Source organism: Hylobates moloch, unplaced genomic scaffold (assembly GCF_009828535.3).
Source record: "Hylobates moloch isolate HMO894 unplaced genomic scaffold, HMol_V3 SCAFFOLD_18, whole genome shotgun sequence".
Taxonomy (NCBI): domain Eukaryota; kingdom Metazoa; phylum Chordata; class Mammalia; order Primates; family Hylobatidae; genus Hylobates; species Hylobates moloch.
Window position 1 is genome coordinate 10,284,608 of NW_026652293.1, and position 20,419 is coordinate 10,305,026.

Sequence of the window (20,419 nt, forward strand, 5' to 3'; positions counted from 1 at the left end):
CACAGGGTTAGGCAACTTGTCCCTCATCCCTTGGGGGGACCCCTCTCTGTGTAGCCTTCCTGTTAAGAAAACAAAAGAATACGTGAGATCACAGAGCTGCAGACTGCACCTTGGAGATCACTGAATCTTCTTTTCTTTTGGCCAGAGGAGGGAATAGAAGAAAGCAGACATGCCTGAGGCCACACAGCTGGTTAGTGTCCAAGCGGGAGCAGTAGCCCCTTCTACCCCAATTCCAGTCTCCGCAGTGCAGCCCCAAACAGGCGCCTCTGCTTCTCCTGTAACCCAAATCAAACAAGGCCTTCCTGCATCTACTGTGAGGCGCACTTCGAGCTGGAGACACACCCTAAAGAACCCAGTATCTGACTCTAAAAGCTTTAAGACACAGTGAAGCACCTGCCTGAGTCTTCTGGAGATGGTGGCCTGCATTACACCTGCGCTTCCTTCAAATGCTCTCTGTCCCCTTTCCTCAAAGCCCCATACCTCCTGGAAGCTGCTCACATTCTCCCTCCCTCTGCAGGCTCCAGCCCACGAGGGGTTCCTGCCCTTTCCCCACCGCCCCACTTCTAGGTATCTCTTCTTTCTCCACTTCTGTTCCCCATTTCCACTCATTACCTTGTTGCCTGGTAGCCAAGCAACAGATCCTTCCTCTTTAAAAGGTTAAACTTGCTCTGGTCACTGTCACCCTCCAGTCTATGAATCATGCTGACTTTCCCTCCTGCCTCGTGTTTTCAGCATGACTAACAGGCAGAGAAGGCGGTGAGGGGTGTGCGTTTCTCAGAGAAGGATCCCGTGCACTCACAATAGACTCCTCGGAGGCTTTCCTATCCAGGGCTCTGCTGCCTCTGACCGCACCCCAAGCCTTCTCTGCTGCTCACATGGGCCTCCTCTGTCCTTTGTGCTTTTTGCCTTCTGTTCCCACTGCCTGGAAAACGTTCCCCTCACATTTTGCATGGCTGCTGCCTTTTCATCACGGAGGTCTCAGGTCAACCATCACCACCCCCAGGAGGCCTTCCTTGACTGCCCTATCTCCTGTCACTGGCCTCCACTACCAGTCACTGCCACGTTCACTTCCTTTTGTTGTCATCTAGCACCTGTCCCTGTCTGAATTGTATCATTTATCTGTTATTATTTGTTTATTCTGTTCCTGCCTGTCTCCCTGAGGCCAGGGACCTTGTCTGTCTTTGTTACTATGCTGACCCTGGTGCTCAGCACTTAATAAAGAATCATTAAAACAAAATGAATGAAGGACACTAAAGGTGGGTAAGATTGAGGCAGGGCCTGGATCTGTGTAAATCTCTTTGTCGATGGGGCCTTGCACACTCAAGGGTTCCTTCTCTACCCTGCTCAGGAAGCTGAGACTCAGGATTCACGGGAGACCGGGGACCTCTTTGGTTAAGAGTTAGGACATCCCCATCAGGCCCTGAGATGTAGGAGCGGTGGCTGCCTGCTGTGTTCCGGGTGGGGTGTGTGCTCTTGCTTCTGGGGTGTTGATGTCCCCACCTTGTCTATTTCTTCTTCTTTGCAGGCTGTCATAGAAGTTACTTGGACAACACCACCCACCCCTGGGGAGTGGGGTGGTGGGAACTTGCTTGGTGATGGCAACAAACAAACAAACACTTTCCCCTTCTCTTCCAGTATTCCAGGCAGGAGGTAAGTGGGCAGTTCCTGGACTTCATGGAAGGAATGAGGCAGTAAGTTTGGTGCTGTACCCACTTGCTGTACCCACTCAAACTGTAATGCTCTAGAATGGAGAGAAGCAGCAGAGAGGCAGGGGCGTGCCAGGCCACCTCTCTAGGAGTTCATGTCCCCATTAGGAAAAAAAAAAAAAAAAAAACTGGAACAAAAGGCTGAGAGAGAGGCTCGATCGAAAGCTCAAACCTGGCCTAGAACACACTCGGGCTTGTTGTGACTCTGTTTACCAATAAGCAGGAAGGAGCCTATTGTACTCAGGGTTGCAGAAGCGGAAAGAAATCCCATGAATAGGAGCATAGGAGCCAAGAAGTTGGGCTCAGAGACAATAGATAGGAAGGGAGGGGGTGTGGGAAGGGAGATCCAAACTGGTGAGGCTTAGAGGAGAAAGCCAGGTGTGCAGGGGCCACCACTTAGGAACATCAGGAGAGGAGGGGTAGAAAAGGAGCCATTTACATGGTCAGATTTCTGTAGCAGGTCTGCCTCCCCACCGTGCCGTGGAGCGAGCTGGCTTGGCACAAGGTTTATTGGGTATGTTCTATGAGCAAGGAAGTGTGAGTGAGGCAAGATGGGATTCAGCAGGTGTGTCAGACATGCAGTTCCAAGGCCAGAGGGCCAGCAGGCTTTGCACTTAGGTCAAATTTGAATATCTAGTCTGCCTCTTACTCCTCACTGTGTGACCTTGGACCAAAAGTTAACCTCTCTGCCTTCTTTTTTTTTGAAATGGAGTCTCACTCTGTTGCCCAGGCTGGAGTGCAGTGGTGCGATCTGGGCTCATTGCAAGCTCCGCCTTCCGGGTTCAAGCAATTCTCCTGCCTCAGCCTTCCGAATAGCTGGGATTACAGGTGCCCACCACTACACCTGCCTAATTTTTGTATTTTTAGTAGAGACAGGGTTTCACCATGTTGGCCAGGCTGGTCTCGAACTCCTGACCTTAGGTGATCTGCCTGCCTCAGCCTCCCAAAGTCAACCTTCTATAAAATTGGTGCTGCGCCCACCTCATCAGGCTACGATGGAGATGAAACGTGACGATGTGTGTAACGTGCAGGGCTAGCATGACGTCCTACAGATGGTGGCAGGTGCTTTCTGCAGCCTGCACCTCTGGCCCTGGCATAAACCAGAGAAGATCACCATCTGCACTAGGTAAAGCCCTGCCTAGACACAGGTGCATGGACCAAAGGACCCTGAGGACTCTTTGGTCCTTTGAAATATTGACTTTCTGACAGCTTCCTGTCTTTATTTCCTATCATCTCTGCAGGAATAGTGTACTGATCTGCTGACATTGAGAAGGACCCTATTTTCAGACTGTCTTCTTCAAAGGAGCAGCATCTACATTGGCAAGGTGATTACAACCCAAGCACACGGCTGATTTGGAAGACTTTAGTCCCAAAAGACGACCTTTTTTTCCCCCCTCCTCTGCAGGATGCTTTAGCTTGAAACATCTGGGTAACTGCTTAACACCTTCCTATTTTGCAGAACATTCCCAGCATGGGGGCCGTTTGCATCTTTCTGGGCTAGTATTTTTCAGGATTATTTAGAGCCAAGGACCTCATGCACTGTGGGAGGTCCTGCTCTTCTCTGCCCACCCCATTTGTCATGCCCCCACTTCCACCTCCAACACTCCCTCAAGGGCAGAGGCTCATCTGCTGTATGTGCACAGGGTTAAACTTGCCATCTTGCCTGTCTCCCAGGACATGGCTCCTTCAGGGATTTCTTTTTTTGTTTGTTTTTTGTTTTTTTGAGACACAGTCTCGCTCTGTCACCAGGCTGGAGTGCAGTGGTGTGATCTCGGCTCACTGCAACCTCCGCCTCCTGGGTTCAAGCAATTCTCCTGCCTCAGCCTCCTGAGTAGCTGGGACTATAGGTGCACACCACCACACCCCGCTATTTTTTGTATTTTTAGTAGAGACGGGGTTTCACCATGTTGGTCAGGCTGATCTCGAACTCCTGACCTTGTGATCTGTCTGCTCGGCCTCCCAAAGTGCTGGGATTATAGACGTGAGCCACTGTGCCCAGCCTCCTTCAGGGATTTCTTAGATCTCCAAGAGAGGTGCTGCAGCTCTCACAGGTGTTGGGCTCCAGGAGCCTGTCCTGGGAGGCAGGGGGCCTCTCTGTGGGAGGAAGCACCTCTCCTAAGACTGCCCAGTGATCCTTGGGGGGCACTGATCATGGACAACATGTAATTCAAAGGTCGTTACCTTTGGTTTCAGGATGGGTCAGAAAGGGCGTGAAAAGCTTGGATTATTCTCTCTTCTGCATGGACTAGAGAAGGGTCAGGAAGGCCTGCAGCTAAGCAAGCTTTAAAGCCGTGGTATAGCTGATTTGGGCTCAGAAAGCTCAACTTGTGAGACTAGACTGATTGTGTGTCTGTATTTTCTGTACTTCCTTCCTTTTCTCCTTTACCATTTGATACCTCTTTGTCAATGGTAGTCTGTGCTACTGGGAACAGTAGGAGAGGGTTGGGTCTTTGTTCTTAGACTAGAAATGTAATAAGATAGGGATAGGCACCACACCCCTTGGGCTTGGATATGCTTTGAGCAACAGATTTGGAGTGAGGGAACTCCAAGGGGCCAGGACAGAGTGAGGTGCTGGTGTGATCAGGATATAGGGTAGTCAAACTCAGGTCTTCCGACTCTCATTCCAGCGCTCACTCCCTTGCATCACAGTTCCTTTACAGGTGCCATAACAAGAAACATTTCCACTCCCTTCTGTGTCTGAACTGTGTGTTAGACACAAAAGAAAAGAATTCTGGAGTCGGTACAATGGCGCACATCTGTAATCCCAGCAACTCAGGAGGCTCAGGCAGGTGAACGTTTGAGCCCGAGAGTTCAAAACTAGCCTAGGCAACCTAGTGAGACCCAGTCTTTTAAAAAGAGATTGAGAGAGAGAGAGAAAAGAATTCCTGAAGGCAGGGCTGGGACTGGTAGTGCCAGGAGGAAACAAAAAGCTATTTGCTCTGGTGCCTGAGCACAGAAGGAGAATAGAGAAAAAGGAGGCAGAAGGAGTGCAGAGGGGAGGAAGGGGAGAACAGGCGTTCTGTGTGGGCTCGTTTGAAAGGAAGTACACAAGCACATCCAGGCCATGGGTTTGACCATGCCTGGAAGGGCTGGACAGGCCAGGTTGAAGACAAGAAGGCCTCAGTGTGGGGAATTTTATTACAATGAGGCAGGAAGGAGGTGGTCCTTGGGGCTCCTTTGTCACCCGCAGGGAGAAGGGAGACGTGAGGGCTGTGGGGAAAGAAGCAGGCGTCCTCCCCCTGCATGGAGACCTTTGTCCACGCTGCCGGCGGCCACAGGAGGGAGGCGTGCGAGATGGCGGCTGCTGGAGAATGTGATGCCCGCTGGTCCAAGAGATGACCTTGAGAGAGAGGAGAGACAAAATTGAGCTGGTGTCTCGTGTGGGGGAGAGGGGAGGGGCAGGTGAGGTGGGAGGAGAAAGCTGAGAGGGAGCTAGATAGGGAGGGGGCGGGGCGAGCCGGGGCCACCTCCCCGTCTGGTCTGTCTGCCTCTGTCCTGGCCAGAAGGAAGGAGGACACAGACACAGGCGTGTGGGGGTGCGGCAGAGATGGGGGGCTGTGTGTCTTTGAGCCCCTAGGTTCTCCTGAGCTGAGACCTTCATTACCTCATGTGCTTCCTAAGGATACAGGCCTTGATCCTGCTGGGGGCAGACCCTGGACTCAAGCTCCATAGGCAGCCCCCCTTTTTCTAGCCTGGGTGATGCCCTCCTGAGTCCTTGCTTTTTAAAGCATTTCGGGGGGACGTGGTGGGGGCACCCATCCTCTGCTCCAGGAGCTGGAGATGGGATTTACCATTTCTCTGACAAGAATTGGGAAGAAGTGATGGCTGTCACTGCAGCTCCACACCATGCCCATCTTTCTTTTTCTGTTATAGATTGTTTATGTTAAATCATCTCTCTCTGGGACAAAGTACTTAGCCTCTCATTTTCTATCAGTAAAAGGAGGGATAATAATTCCTTCCTCACAGAGTTGTTAGGACTGTCAAATTAGGTCTCATATGTAAAAGAGCTTGCTGAAGTGCAAACTGACAGCACAAATGTAAGAGATTACTATTCCCAGGGAAGAGACAAAAGAGAAAAGGAAGCAGGAAGGGAGTCCAGGAAAGGTCAGTGTAGGGAAATGGCCTTGGCTCCTAAAACAGACTTAGCTCCAGCCCCTCCAGCAGCCCCTCCCACCCTCCCTTCTCCATGAGACTCCTCTGGCCCTGGGCCTTGCTGGGCAACCTTTGGAAAAACAGGACCCTGGAGCTGAGAATGGGGCAGGCTGAGGGGGAGGTCATTGCAAACTCATCCTTTCTCTCACAGAGAGGAGGGGCCCTGGCCTCTTCCCCTTGACCTCCTCCCGCTGATACTCATAGGACAGGTTAGGTCAGGACCCTCCTGAAGGCCATGGGGTGCCCCAGAGGAGGGAGGCATGCCCCTTCACACAGAGCTGGCAGAATAGTCACCAGGGTGCCTCCCAGAGCAAGTGCCCTTGCCAAGGTCAAATATGAGTGCTGCTGGGCCACGAAGGACCTGGATGAGTGAGGTTAGGAAAGTCTGGTGTTGGAGGAGGTGGATTTGATGCAAACCTAGACTGCTGGCGGGCATGAGGCCCTCAAGCTGGCTTCCATGCCTGGCTGGACCCTACAGCCCCTCCTCTCTCTCCCTTCCTTTGTACTCCCTCAGGGCTGGCTTGCAACTGCCCTGTGTCATTCTCTCCATCTTTACCATTCTGCAGGATAGGAGGGCCTCACTCTGGCTAAAGAGATGCTCTCTGCCTTCCCTGCCAGTTGCCCAACCCTAACCCCTTTAGGTCCCTGAGAAACAGGAGGCCTAGCTGTTCACATCAAGATTGAGAAGCACAGCTGTGGGGTTTCTCTCTCTCTGTCTCTCCCCATCTCTCTCTTCCTCCTTCCCTCCCTGGTGCAGAGGGACAGATGCTCTGTTTAGAATTTCTTCAGGGAGACAGCTAACAAGGGCATTCTTTCTATTCCTTGGGCTTCCCTAGCCAAAAATGGGGGATTAGCCGAGAGACAGCTGCAGAGGCAGCGGCCCTTGGGGAACCCCTCCTGGAGTAGCAGCAATGGCCTCGGGAAAGAAACTGTCTGGAGCCGGCCTCCTTTAATTGGAACTTGAAAGTGGTGTCTGCATTGGAGTGTGGCAGAGAGCAGGACTTCAGACTCTGGCTGGATGGACCCAGGATTGAATCCTAGCTCTGCCACTCTTTCGCTGTTTGGGCTTGGGCCTCTCCCCTTTCAGAAGCCTGTTTCTTCATCTGCAGTCTGAAGATGAGCATCCCTACTCACTAGGGTTGTTGCTGGAATTAAATGAGTTGATGCACAGAAAAGCTTCTATTATAGGTCTGGCAAACTCCAGGAGTCCAGGGATTGTTAGATTCCCCTGTCCCACAATAGAGCAGGAGCCAGGTGACTTTCTGTATTCAGCAAAGAGTAACTGAGAGGCATGTGGGAATGATGTGGCTTCCAGTATCCAAAAGCCCCAGTTCTGGAAAACCTTTTTTTTTTTAATTAGATTTTTTAAAAAATTGGATTCCTCGGCCAGGAGTGGTGGCTCACACCTGTAATTCCAGCACTTTGGGAGGCCGAGGCGGGCAGATGACCTGAGGTCAGGAGTTCAAAACCAGCCTGACCAACATGGAGAAACCCTGTCTCTACTTAAAATACAAAATTAGCCAGGCGTGGTGGCACATGCCTGTAATCCCAGCTACTCAGGAGGCTGAGGCAGGAGAACTGCTTGCACCCAGGAGGCAGAGGTTGTGGTGAGCCGAGATCGCGCCATTGCACTCCTGCCGGGGCAACAAGAGTGAAACTCCATCTCAAAAACAAAAAAAAAAAAAAAGAAAGAAAATTGGATTCCTCAATCCAGGATCTCTTGCATTTGGAGAACTTTAGGCTTTCAGCTGTTGCATGCCTAGGCCTTGTCGTAATCCAATAAAGCAGGATATGGAACGGGATATTGGATATGGAAGGGGATAGGATTGGTGGATGAAACAGAGAAAGGGAACGAGAGACAGAAAACACATACACACACACACACACACACACAGAGAGAGAGAGAGAGAGAGAGAGAGATTCCGCTGTAACAAACTCTTGGAAGACAGAAAGAGGAGGCAAAGGAGAGGAAGGGCCAGTGACAGCTCTGCTACTCTGAAAGGCAAGGGGCCCTCGGCTCACTGCCTTCCCCGTCCTTCCCTGGGGCCAGGTGTGCTGGAATCCTAGGTTCCCTGGGAGTGACAGTAGGTACCATGATGGCATGAAGGCACCTCCCACCACCTTCAAGACTTCCCACTGCCAGTCTGTAGCCTGTGTGTTGAGTCCTGGTCCAACCCTGAGTCACCCGTGTGAGCTGGGGTCAGTGATTGGTCTCTAGTTCTCCATCTCTCCATCTGAAGAATGTGAATAATAATTTCTGACTTGGCTGTTTACAGGACCGCCGTGAGGATCCAAGTGCACAGTGAGGTGGGGGGAGGCAGATACATGGATTCCTTTCCATGTGGCCCATAAGAAACACCTGTCCCTCCAGACTCGGGGACCACCAGGGACCTTGAATAGTTGCCTTGGCAACTCATTGCCTGGCTAACTCCCACTCCTTTGGGTTCTGCAAGATCTTCTGGACCCCTAAGCTGAGTCCTCCTCTTGTAAGCATTCATAGCATTCTCTACATACCCTTTCTAGCACTTTTATTAGTTGAATAGCATGGTTATTGGTGTGCTTATTTGTTTCACACCTGTCTTTTGCACTAAATTCTAAGCTCTGTGAGGAAAAGGAATATGTTTCTGTTGCGCACCATCTTATCACCACGTAGCAGTGGGTGCTCCATAAGATCGTCCTGCATGACTAAGTGAATTGCCTGCCTCATCCCTCTTTCATGCCTTAGCATGAGGCCTGAGGCCAAGAGCCCATCCATCACATCCCCCTTGCCCAAAGCCTCCTTATAAGGGCCAGGAGAAGGGTGGCATCTCCTCCTCTCCCTTCTAACTCAAGGAACAAATCACTGGCTACGTGATAGTTGCCCTTCTTCCCATCCTCCCAGCATAGCAGCCCCTGCCCAGGATCCAAAAGGCAGAAGGTGAATAATTGCTATTTTTATTTATCTTTGCACAAGGCTGCCCTCTGGTGGTTGAACATGCAGCAGCGAATGGGAAGGATGGAAACCCCAGTGGCCAGGAACCAGCTGGCTGAGCCAACCACGCTCAAGAGACTGGCCAGCGAGCCAGGGAGTAGGTAAGTGCTACAAGAAGCGCATCTGGGTGAAGATTCGTGTCAGTTCTCCGTCCTTATGAATGGCTCCCTCCAAATCTAACAGGAGGCCCTGGCCTCAGAAGAGCAGGAAATGAAGGAATGCCCTACAGAAATCCTACCCTCCTCAGCCCCAGTAGGATGTTGTGCAGTAGGAGGAGCTGGTTTAAGTAGCTCTTCTTTCTCCTCAGTGGTACGCAGCCAAACATTTTATAGTCAGCTCTCAAAAAAGGCAATCCCAATTTGTAGTGTTTACCAATTTCTGTAGTGTAAATACCCCTACCATGGCCCATTCGAAACCACCAATATGATGTCACTGAATGAGGAGCTGGAAGAGATGCCCAGTTGCACACCATTATCTAGAGTTTCCCCCACACAGACACCACGGACAGAAATAACTTCAAGGGCACGGTTAATAGTGAAATATGGTAAACTAATTGAAAAATGATGATTTTTGAATAATTATTACATTTGTTTTCAATATAATATATTTAATTGTGAGTTTTATATAATTTAATTTTTCATAATGGCTGTGTTTAACAACTGACTTGCAAAGTTCTGGAAAATTTAATAATCGGTTCCTGCAAGTAGTAAGAGCTGGCTCCAGCACATCACTGCTCTCCTCTTCCCCACTTCTTCCTTCTCTTCCTCCTCCCCCTCTTCCTCTCCCACAGCTTTCTTGGCATTCTGTGCGGGTACGAGAGATGGGGAATATGGAAAAGAGCTCCACTGCAGACATTGCTATTTTCTGAGCCAGGAGCCGTAAGTGTCAAGGAAAGAAGATGGAGAAATGCACATTTGGCCGCTGAAAGACATTTCAGTACATGAGTGTGTGTGTGCATGCATGCGTGTGCGTGTGTGTGATTTTTGCAAGGGATCGAGAGGACGATTAATGCCTGGGCTAAAGATCGCTGTTTAAAGATAAGGAATTGGGCTTTATGGCTGGAGGCCCATGCCTGCATGGTCCTTGGAGGGCTCTTACCTGGGAGGAATGGAAGGTCTCCGAGCTAGGTGAAGCGGCCGATGGGGAGCCGAGGCAGGCAGAAGTAGGCGCTGGGGAAGAGGCTGAGGTTGATGGGGTTGCCGTCCAGGCGGATGTCTTCCAGCTGCCTGCGGGTGTGTTTGTGCTCCTCGGGGTCACAGAAGACATCTCTCTGCATGGTCTCTATCAGGTTATTCTGGGAAGAACACATACCAGCTGAGCCTCACCAAGAGGCTCTGCCCCTTAAGTAGCACCAAAGGCTCACATCAGCTGTCCCTACCAGCTCTGCCTGCTCTGGTACAACTCGAGAAACTGAAGCATCTAGGGCCAAAGCCACACAACAAGGGTGAGAAAAGGAGCCCCAGGGGGGATGGATGGAGACAGAGGGCACAGATGAGGAGAAGGGGAGAGACGAAGGAGGGAAGGACTGAAGGGAAGGAAAGAGACAGAGGGTAGGAAAAAGAGAGAAGGAAAAGCAGTTGGGTGAGATAAAATAAAACGGTGGAGGGAGAGAAAGTGTTTTAAAAAGAAAAAATGGAGAAAATCAAACTGGGGCCATGGGCAACTGTTTAGACAAGACCTCCCAATCCTTGTCTCCAATAAACCCTCCAATCAAGGAGACCCCACAGCTGCCTAAGCCTCATGCCTCTCACTGCCATGACCTGCTCCTGGTATCTAACTTCCATCCTCCATGCTGCTTATCACCCTTGCTCTGGGTGAGGCTCCTTACCTGCAGGTGTACAGAGCGCAGGCTCAGGGGCAAAGGCCCTGGGATAGAATCCAGCAGGTTGTCTGACAGGTAAAGGAACTGCAGCTTCTCCATTGCCTGTGGAGAAAGCAAAGAGTGTAGGAGGCCGGTGGGTCCTGTTGGACACTGGCAGTGAGGAGGGCTGTAAGGCCAGAGACAGGTGCCCCCATTTGTTCACTCGGGGCTCACTTAGCCTCAGTCATGCGCCAGGCTCTGTGCTGGGTGCCACAGGGGTTGCCCAGGTTTTTAAGGATCTTACAGACACTAACTCCAACTGGATTCAGGAGGAAAGCTGCTACCATTGAGGTGCCAGCCACTGAAGTAGGAAAGAGCTAATCGGCTGGTAATGACACCGGGTGGTGCAGGGGAGGGGCAGGGACAGGGTAGAAGGGAGGACCAGGGGACATTTCTGCTCTGCCTCAACTTCCCTGCTATCAGAAGGGACTTTCCCCATTGACAAGTCTCCAAATGCTAAACCATGGGGCCATGGACAATTATCTAGACAAGACCTCCCAATCAATGTCTCTAATAAACCCTCCAATAAAGGAGACCCCACAGCTGCCTAAGCCTCATGCCTCTCACTGGCATGACCTGCTCCCTGGTATCTAACTTCCGTCCTCCATGCTCTGTTTATCGTCCATGCTCTGGGTGAGGAGAAGGTACAGAGCAGACACTCGGGAGACAGCCAGACCAGCAGAATGAGAACCGCAGGCACAGAAAGATACACAGTGTGTGCATGGGACCGCGCTCTCAGAATCAGAGTGTTAATCAGAGAAGGGTTTGGGAAGAGACAAGCCTTCAGCAGGGCTCAGGGAGCAGAGAAAAATGATAGCTACCATTTATGGAGCATCTACTATGCATATCTAACCCTCCTGTTTTCTTTGTAAAATGCTATCTTATTTAACCCTCCAGCAGCTGTGTCAAGCAGGTATTATTACCCTCATTTTGCAGATGAGAAAACAAGGTCAGAGAGGTCGGGTGACTCTCGCACAAACCCAGGTCTCTGTGGCTCCAAAGCCCAGGCCTTATCCTGGGCTGAGAAAACAGCTCTGAGTCAAGGTAAAGCAGCGCCTCCTAATATGGAGACAGCTGGGATGTTGCTGAGGCTGAGCAGTGGGGAACTTCAGGGATCATGCAATCCCGTTCTTGGAGACCGAAAAACTGAGGCCCAGGGTCACGTGGCAGGCTTCTGATTCCCAGTCTAGTGCTCTTCCACCACAACAGTGGTAGTGACGCCGTTCTGTAAAACTCCCTCAAAGACCACTGCAGACAGGAGAAGGCTGAGAGGGTGGAAGGCACTGGGAGGGCGGGGCAAGAGAGCAAGCAGGTGTGCCTCTGTCCTCTCATCCTATTTCAAAAATGCAAGTCCAATTTGGTTTATTTGATGCTTCTAAATAGGAATTAGATTACGTAAAAGATTCCACTACTTGAGAGACAGAGAGAGAAAGAGAGAGAGAGAGCACATGGGCCAACACACCTGGGGCTGTTCCTAGCCCTATTGAATGGGCCGCCCCAGTGGGCATATTTGTGTCATACAACTTAGCCCTTCCCATCAAAACTGGCCAGCCAATGACCAATCAAATAGTCTCTCTTGGACAGGCACAGTGGCTCAAGCCTGCCATCCCAGCTCTTCGGGAGGCCGAGGTGGGCAGATCACCTGAGGTCAGGAGTTCGAGACCAGCCTGGCCAACATGGCGAAACCCCATCTCTACTAAAAATACAAAAACTAGCCGGGCGTGGTGGTGCATGCCTGTAATCCTAGCTACTCAGGAGGTCGAGGCAGGAGAATTGCTTGAACACGGGAGGCAGAGGTTGCAGTGAGCTGAAATCATGCCACTGCACTCCAGCCTGGGCGACAGAGCAAGATCTGTCTCAAAACAACAACAACAAAACTCTCTCTTGAGCATTTGATCATAGAAAGACAATGATTCATCAGTCACTTACTGGCAGGTTTTGGAAATAAAAGGATACGTAGAGTTAGGGCCAGAATCAGCGCTATTCCAAGTCAAACTCATGTGTAAGTTTTCAGGGAGCAGAAACTGTGAGTGTGCAGAGAATGCTGGTGAGCAGACAGGTGAATTGAGCAGATGCACAGAAAGAAGCCAAGACAAGAGGCCGTGTGTCCCAAAGAGGGAGAGAGAGTTGTCCACCTTGACTTCTGAACTCCCATTCCCAGTACAGGTTGAGTATCCCAAATCTGAATATCCAAAATCTGAAATGCTCCAAAACCCAAAACTTTTTGAACATCAACAAAGTGCTCAAAGGAAATGCTTATTGGAGCCTTTTGGATTCTGGATTTCAGGTTAGGGATGCTCAGCCAGTAACAGGCCCATGAGGCCTGATAGTACTGTTTCCATTCATGGAGGTTCTTGGGATGGCCTTTTCTTGGGTCAGAATCAGTTTCTTGCAACTGAAAGAATCAATAAATAGCAAATTTAAAAGAATGAAAACAGTGGGTGGTGGTGGTGGAGGTGTGTGGTGGGAGTGCAGGTGGGTGGTGAAAGTGGGTAGTGGTTGTGGTGGTAGGGGTGAAGGTGGGTGGTAGAGGTGGAGGTGGGTGGTGGTGCGTGGAGGTGGGTGATGGAGGTGGAGGTGGGTGGTGGTGGAGGTGGGTGGTGGTGGAGGTGGGTGGTGGAGGTGGGTGGTGGTGGAGGTGGGTGATAGTGGTGGAGGTGGTGGTGGAGGTGAGTGGTGGTGGAGGTGGGTGGTGGTGGAGGTGGGTGGTGGTGTGGAGGTGGGTGATAGTGGTGGAGGTGGTGGTGGAGGTGAGTGGTGGTGGAGGTGAGTGGTGGTGGAGGTGGGTGGTGGAGGTGAGTGGTGGTGGAGGTGGGTGGTGGTGGAGGTGGGTGGTGGTGGAGGTGGGTGGTGGTGGAGGTGGGTGATAGTGGTGGAGGTGGTGGTGGAGGTGAGTGGTGGTGGAGGTGAGTGGTGGTGGAGGTGGGTGGTGGTGGAGGTGGGTGGTGGTGGAGGTGGGTGGTGGTGGAGGTGGGTGGTGGAGGTGGGTGGTGGTGGAGGTGGGTGGTGGTGGAGGTGGGTGGTAGAGGTGGGTGGTAGAGGTGGGTGGTGGAGGTGGGTGGTGGAGGTGGGTGGTGGTGGAGGTGGGTGATAGTGGTGGAGGTGGTGGGTGGAGGTGAGTGGTGGTGGAGGTGGGAGTGGTGGTGGAGGTGGGTGGTGGTGGAGGTGGGGTGGTGGTGGGAGGTGGGTGATAGTGGTGGGAGGTGGTGGTGGAGGTGAGTGGTGGTGGAGGTGGGTGGTGGTGGAGGTGGGTGGTGGTGGAGGTGGGGTGATAGTGGTGGAGGTGGTGGTGGGAGGTGAGTGGTGGTGGAGGTGGGTGGTGGTGGGAGGTGGGTGGTGGAGGTGGGTGATAGTGGTGGAGGTGGGTGATAGTGGTGGAGGTGGGTGATAGTGGTGGAGGTGGGTGGTGGTGGAGGTGGGTGGTGGTGGAGGTGGGTGGTGGTGGAGGTGGGTGATAGTGGTGGAGGTGGTGGTGGAGGTGAGTGGTGGTGGAGGTGGGTGGTGGTGGAGGTGGGTGGTGGTGGAGGTGGGTGGTGGAGGTGATAGATAATGGACCTAAGGCTCAACTCACCCTGAAGGCCGCAGGCTGTATCCCCGAGCTCTGGAGCCGATTTAGGCGGACGTCCAGGATCTCAATGCCACTGGGCAGCACGGGCAGAGCTTCCAACTGGTTCTCTGGGAGGATGAGGTCCTGGAGGGCATGTAGCAGGCGGAAGGCATCATTATCGATGGAGGAAATGAGGTTGCTGGAGAGGTCAATCCTCTTCAACTTTGCTGAGAGAGGTTAGGGGAGAACAAAGAGAGAAACCAGAACACACTGTCTTTCCTTGTGGAGGTTGGAGCTGTCTCCACACCTTGCTCCATCCCTCTCAAGATGAGGGGATTCTAACCAGCTCTCCACCTGCACTAGGCCCAAACCAGAGGAAATAACATAAACCAGGACTCCTTGGAAAAGCCGTCGGTTGCCTCAGTGCTCCTCCCTGGAGTTTTGTCCTGTGCAGTGGCCGCCCACCTTGGATCCTTTAGAAGAAGCCTCTTGAGAGCAAGAACCAACAGGCCCAGGAATCCCTGGATCCACCTCACCTCCACTTGTGAGTCTACACAAAAGGGCACTGAGGCCCAGAAAGGCTCTGGGTAATTAGTGGTAGAATCTGGATCAGAGCCCAGGTCTTCTGTCTCAAGCAGGGCATAAGGCATAAAGAAGCTAAAAGCACGCAAACAACCATGTAAACAGCATCAGTGCCATAGAGAGTAGATTTAAGACAGTCCCGCCCAGAGGCCAGCTGATCACACAGCTGTCACTGCTGGGACATCCTGAAGATGTTGGCAGATCATACCTTCCCCTCCCAGCCTCCCAGACCTTTTTGGAGAACAAATAAAAACAGGTCGCTTCCACCATCTAAATGCTTCAAGGAAGGGACATCTAGAGACTTTGGGCTATTTCCCTTTGACAGCTGGAGGGACTGAGAGCCAACAGGGAAGAGCTAACATGGGGGGCGCTAACACAGTGTTGGTGACTGTCCTAGTGGCAGGGTGGCTGCGTATGCCTGCCCCCACTCCTCTTTTCCCAGGGCATTACATACTCAGCCCTTTGAAGTCTTCGGCCCTGATACGGCTGATGCGGTTGAAGCGGGCATACAGGTAGGCAGTCCTCCGGGGAAGAGGAGGAATGTCCTCCAGGTCAATGTCATCGCAATACACAGAGGAGCCGAGGCACACGCAGACCAGGCAGGTGGGCAGACCTGGCCCAGGTGGAAGACAGAACAAAGGGAGATCCCTTTAGCCTCTGGGGCCAATGGCCTTCGCCCCAGGGAGTGCCTGAACCATGGCCATCTGCGCCTTTCTGATAGCCTATGGGTTGCTGCCCGGAACTGACGGGCACCATGTACACAGTGCTGTTGGCTGCTCCTCTGTCACTCTGTCCTCTACCCCGGAGAGGCAGGTCCATCCTCAGTTACTACCCAGCCTAAGCCCATTTATACTTTCAGCAGACCCTGGTTCTGTGTACATTTTCCTGGGCCTATGTGGGTGTTTCTAGGAAATCCACTGGTCTCTTTTCCACAGGATTTCTCTCTGGTCCCAAAAAGTAAAGCCAGAATTAAGTGGGATGGCCAGTGGTTGCTGGCTCTGCCATCTGCCTTGGGGAAGAGAAATTAGATATGTTCTGTGTGGCTCCAAGAAGCACAATAGAACCAAGGTGGACTACAGTGCCTACCCAGCAACCACTTCCCCTTCTGATGGCATCCGCATGCCAATTTTTCTTTGGGAAGCAGCCCTCTCCTGTTCTGTCCATGACCCTGTCTCTGTACCCACGGGTCATGAGGTTAGGCCAGGTCACCCACTCCAAGTAGTTGGGGAGACTTTATTGGATCATACAACTGAATAGCGCAGGTGGTTTCTGTCACTTGCTATCACAAGGCACAGAGATTACTGAGAGACCAGTTTAGCTCAACTCAGGGAAGAACTCTGGTAGCAGTGACACTGCCCCAAGATTAAGGAGCTCTTCCCTGCCAGCAGTGACCAGGAGGAGTGGGTGGAGCAGAGGGGCCCCAGCATCCTTCTTATCCTGAGGCTTTGAATGGTGGGTTCAGCTGAGGCCCTTTATGGCGTCTTTAAGCCTGAAACTGTAGCTCTGAGAGGTCATGGATTCCTGACTAAATGGTTTTCCTGCCGATGCCCCAATACCCCAGGTCCACCCAAGGCAAACATCCCAAGAAGAGAACAGGGCAGCTGCGGACAAGCCGGTCCAGAGTGAACTTCACCCCTCCTCTGCCCACTTCTGATTTCCAGCAGATTGCTGAGGCCTCACTGCCAGGGATGCCAGCCCCAGCCTCCAGGAGGGCATCAAGGAAGGAAAGAGAGCCGCTCAGGAGGGACTTTGAAGTTGAAAAGAGGTGTGACTGCTTCATTTGCTCCTATGCCAAGTGACAGCCACAAAGTTAGTTATTCTTCTCTACAGGCTTTTAATTGTCTCTAATCTAATTACCACTCAACCTGCTTCCCCCGTCATGCTATTAATTAAGGCAGAGTGGCTTTGCTAGGGCATAAGGGAGTTCTTGCATTTCTTTGCTTCTTACTCAACTTGTACATTCAGGCAAAAGTATTAGGGACAGCCAGTGCCTGTCTTTGATTTCTTTTTTCCTGTTCTTACTGTGGCTATTCCCTGCCCCCCCCCGCCGCCCCCGCCCCGCTAATAAGGGTAGCCCTGACCCTCCACGTCCCAACCCCAACCACGTTCCACTTTGGTACCCCCTGGTGCTGGGTCATAGCTGCTTGGCCTATGACCTAGGGATGTTGTGATCATGTGACTGTGCACTTACCATGGTTGGGCTGGGAACTCAGTAGCAGCCCTGCTGTAGTAGGTCTGGTCATCGTGGGGTTTGACGAGGGTGTCCCTGGAGCCGTAGTGCTCTTGGCAGGACTGATGCTGGTTGCAGGAGCAAGGCTAGTCACCTTAACCTGGAGATGTAGCACAGAGTACACAGTAGCCCAGCTTTTGCACAAAAGGGACTTAACTTTGGACTCTGGGAACCTTAGTGATGGATTTTAAACCAGCAAAGAGTCACTGTGGAGGAGGAGGAGGGAGGGATAGCAGAAAGACTGTGCAAAAAGGGGAACTGAGAGAGCATCAGGTCCAGCGTGTCCATCCTATGGATAAAGAAACTGGGGCCCTGAGAGGAGAGGGATGAGGATCAAAGAGCCAGCACGTGGTCAAGGCAGAGGTGGAACCTGCTCTCCCGATTTCCCAGGCCGGCACTCTTCCCCTGCTCCACACCGACCAGGCTCACGCACAATCGAGTAGGGTCTTCTGGGCTTGCACCCCACGCTGCTGCAGTGAAGGCCAAGAGGGCCTGGAAATGAACTTCAGACTGGAGGACAGTTTCAGAAAAGAGACGGGGGATGTGGCACTTTTATTTCCTAGAGAATATGATGAGGACATTGCGAACCCCTCCCCCAGTGAGACATAGCTTTGGGTCCTACTTGACAGCAAGGGGAAGGATGTATGACTTTTGGAGAAGGAGAAGTCCCAGGTTTGTGTCCTGTTTCTTAGTATCATCTAAGTGACAAGTCCCTATGGAGGGATAAGAATTTCCACCTCATAGAGAAAGAGGTGGAAGCTGGAGACACCCGCACTTCGGGCAGGTGGGAGGGCCCTGGCCTCTGACTCCCAGTGTCATGCAGGGAATGCAATCGGTCTGCTGTGTCCCTCACCTCGGGGAGTTGGTCCCCATAATCTGTGAGCTCCTCATAGTTGCTCAGATCAACGACTTCACCATAGTTGTCTGGTTTCAGGACGTCGTTCCCCGGAGGCAGAACTTCAAAGGAATCGCCTTCCCTAGGCATCTGCTCCTCTCTCCTCTTCCTCTCCTTCCTTGGGAGGGAAGCTGTCCCCGTCTCCTGCAGCACCAAGGCCAGCAGACTCAGGAAAGCCAGGAGCCTCATGGAGAGTCGGATGGGAATGAGAATCCTTTCAGCGGCCAGTCCTGGCAAGTGGGCAGGAGGAAGGGCAGCAATCTGAGGGACAGGCTCTCCAGAGGGTTGTGGGAAGGGCTCGCAGATTTACTCCACTTCCCGCCCCCACACTTGCAGACTCAGTGCTCTCATCACATGCACAAACTCCCTACCAGCTGGGACTATGTCTTGGGGGATATCTTCTAGCAGCCCCCTCCCTCCACCGCCCCACTTCAGTGTTTTTACACGCTCACCCAAACACCGATATTCACTCACAGAGGCATGTGCAGACACATCTCAACACAGACACATTCACAAGAGTCCCCTTGTCTACAAACGAAGCACACAATGGTGCATGCACACAGATGTCCTCTCGTAAACAACCCCATGCTCAGAACATGACTGCTAGTCACTAAGCTCGATTTAGAGAATGTCAACATCAAAGAATCTTATGGGGTCTTTTTGTTTGTTTTTTTGAGATGGAGTTTCATTCTTGTTGCCCGGGCTGGAGTGCAGTGGCGCGATCTTGGCTCACTGCAACCTCTGCCTTCCGAGTTCAAGCAAATCTCCTGCCTCAGCCTCCTGAGTAGCTGGGATTACAGGCACGCACCATGCCTGGCTAATTTTTGTATTTTTAGTAGAGAAGGGGTTTCACCATGTTGTCCAGGCTGGTCTCGAACTCCTGACCTCAGGTGATCCACCCACACTGGCTTTCCAAAGTGCTGGAGTTACAGGTGTGAGCCACCGCGCCCAGTTGACTCTTGTGGTTTTTTATAAAGATCATCCATTCATGCATTTCCTCAACAAACATTTATAGGTGTCTATTGAGTTTCAGTCACAGGACTTGTCTCTGTGGGTACAGAATGAATGAGGCATAGCCCCTCCTAGGAGCACCTAGTCTCTTTAGGAGACATAGACTTACAATGCAACATACAATGTGAAAAAGAATGTTAGTTTATGAAATATACTTGTAAATGCAGCTTTTTAGAAACAGATTATTACAGATACAAGAGTTCTTTGTGTGTGATTGCATGAATGTGTACGCATCTGGAAAGTTCTTTAGATACCTGTGTATATTTGTGTGCATGTGCGCACAGATGCCTGTGTATGTATGTGATATGCATGTGAGTACAAATGTTCATGTAGTTCGTATATGTATAGATGGGTCAGGAAATGCATGTGGTGTGGTGTTGTATCCAGGTATACGTGTATATAATATTCATACCCAGTGTAGGCTTAACACAGCCCTTCCCAAAGCTAGCTGCACAAGTTTCTAGTAGTCTCTCCCCCTTTCTTTCCTTTAAAATTTTTTTATCTTTTAATTTTTATTTTATTTTCTATTTTTAAGACAGGGTGTCACTCTGTCGCCCAGGCTGGAGTGTTATGGCATGATCTCAGCTCACTGAAGCCTTAACCTTTAGGGCTCAGGCAGTCCTTGTGCCTCAGCCTCCCACGGAGCTGGGACAACAGGCATGTGTTACCATGCCCAGTTAACCTCCCCCCTTTCTTAATTTCAGCAGGGCAAGGGGGCAAGCCCCTAGCAGTTGCAAGAGGTGTTTCTTCACCTTACCTCACATACCTCACCCCAAACAAATTACATAATCTCAAAAAAAGTTTTTTTAAGACAGTTTAGTGTCCACCCAGAAGTCTTGTCCAACTTCTTTGGCCAGAGGCCTAAACTCTCTTCATTCTCCCTGCCCAATCCCCTGCCCCAGCCAAACACTTTGCCCTCATTTGCACACCGATGGCTAGAGGCCTCAAAGCTTGAACCTTACCCTTTCAATGCTTCTGGATCCTGGATGGAGAGCCCTGCAGCTTCCAGAAAGGTAGGGACTATGGTGGTGGCTGTCTGAACTGGTGCTTGGGTTAAACAGTGGTGCCCGGGGGAGGGCAAGGAGTTGGCCAGGTCTGTGACCAATCAGACTTCTCATTCCTTCTGATGTCCAGCTGTTTCCCCTCCTCTTTCCTCAGGGGGTCCCCTGCCCCATTCCTGTGTTTGACAAAAGGGAATTCTCCCCCCACCTTCCACTTCACCCCCCACCTCCAGCTCCTGCTGTGTCTCTCCTCTTACTCTGTCAGCTCCTTCTTTCTTTTCCTCGTCCACCCTCCTGATAAGGCCACATCTTTGAGGAACAGGCAGTGCCATCCCTTGCAAGGAAGGGGCCCCATCCCTCAGATTCTGAGCCCTCAGAGAAGGCTGGAGTGGGGGGATATGGAGAGATAAAGCTTGTCTTTGCAGCTTCTTTCTCCAGCCAGAGAGTGACAAGGCTTCGGCTT

At 51.6% G+C, this 20,419-nt stretch overlaps 1 protein-coding gene across 1 annotated transcript; it reads right to left on the reverse strand.

Moving 5' to 3' along the window:
• Positions 1-4,741: 4,741 nt before the first annotated feature.
• Positions 4,742-19,982, reverse strand: OPTC (opticin). The gene is made up of 8 exons (XM_032136687.2): positions 19,918-19,982; positions 17,903-18,174; positions 17,011-17,149; positions 15,274-15,432; positions 14,262-14,464; positions 10,658-10,753; positions 9,928-10,123; positions 4,742-5,046 (listed from the first exon to the last, which is right to left on the reverse strand). Exons 2-7 carry the CDS (start codon positions 18,131-18,133, stop codon positions 9,953-9,955), a joined length of 999 nt encoding a protein of 332 aa, XP_031992578.1. The 5' UTR covers positions 18,134-18,174; positions 19,918-19,982; the 3' UTR covers positions 4,742-5,046; positions 9,928-9,952.
• Between the last annotated feature and the right edge of the window lie 437 nt (positions 19,983-20,419).

Coding starts and splice junctions, on each gene's coding strand:
- OPTC (XM_032136687.2), bottom strand. CDS start 18,133: ATGAGGCTCCTGGCTTTCCTGAGTCTGCTGGCCTTGGTGCTGCAGGAG. Junction 15,433..17,010: donor GAGTTCCCAGCCCAACCATG/GTAAGTGCACAG, acceptor CACCTGGGCCAG/GTCTGCCCACCTGCCTGGTC. Junction 10,754..14,261: donor TACAGCCTGCGGCCTTCAGG/GTGAGTTGAGCC, acceptor CTTTCTCCACAG/GCAATGGAGAAGCTGCAGTT.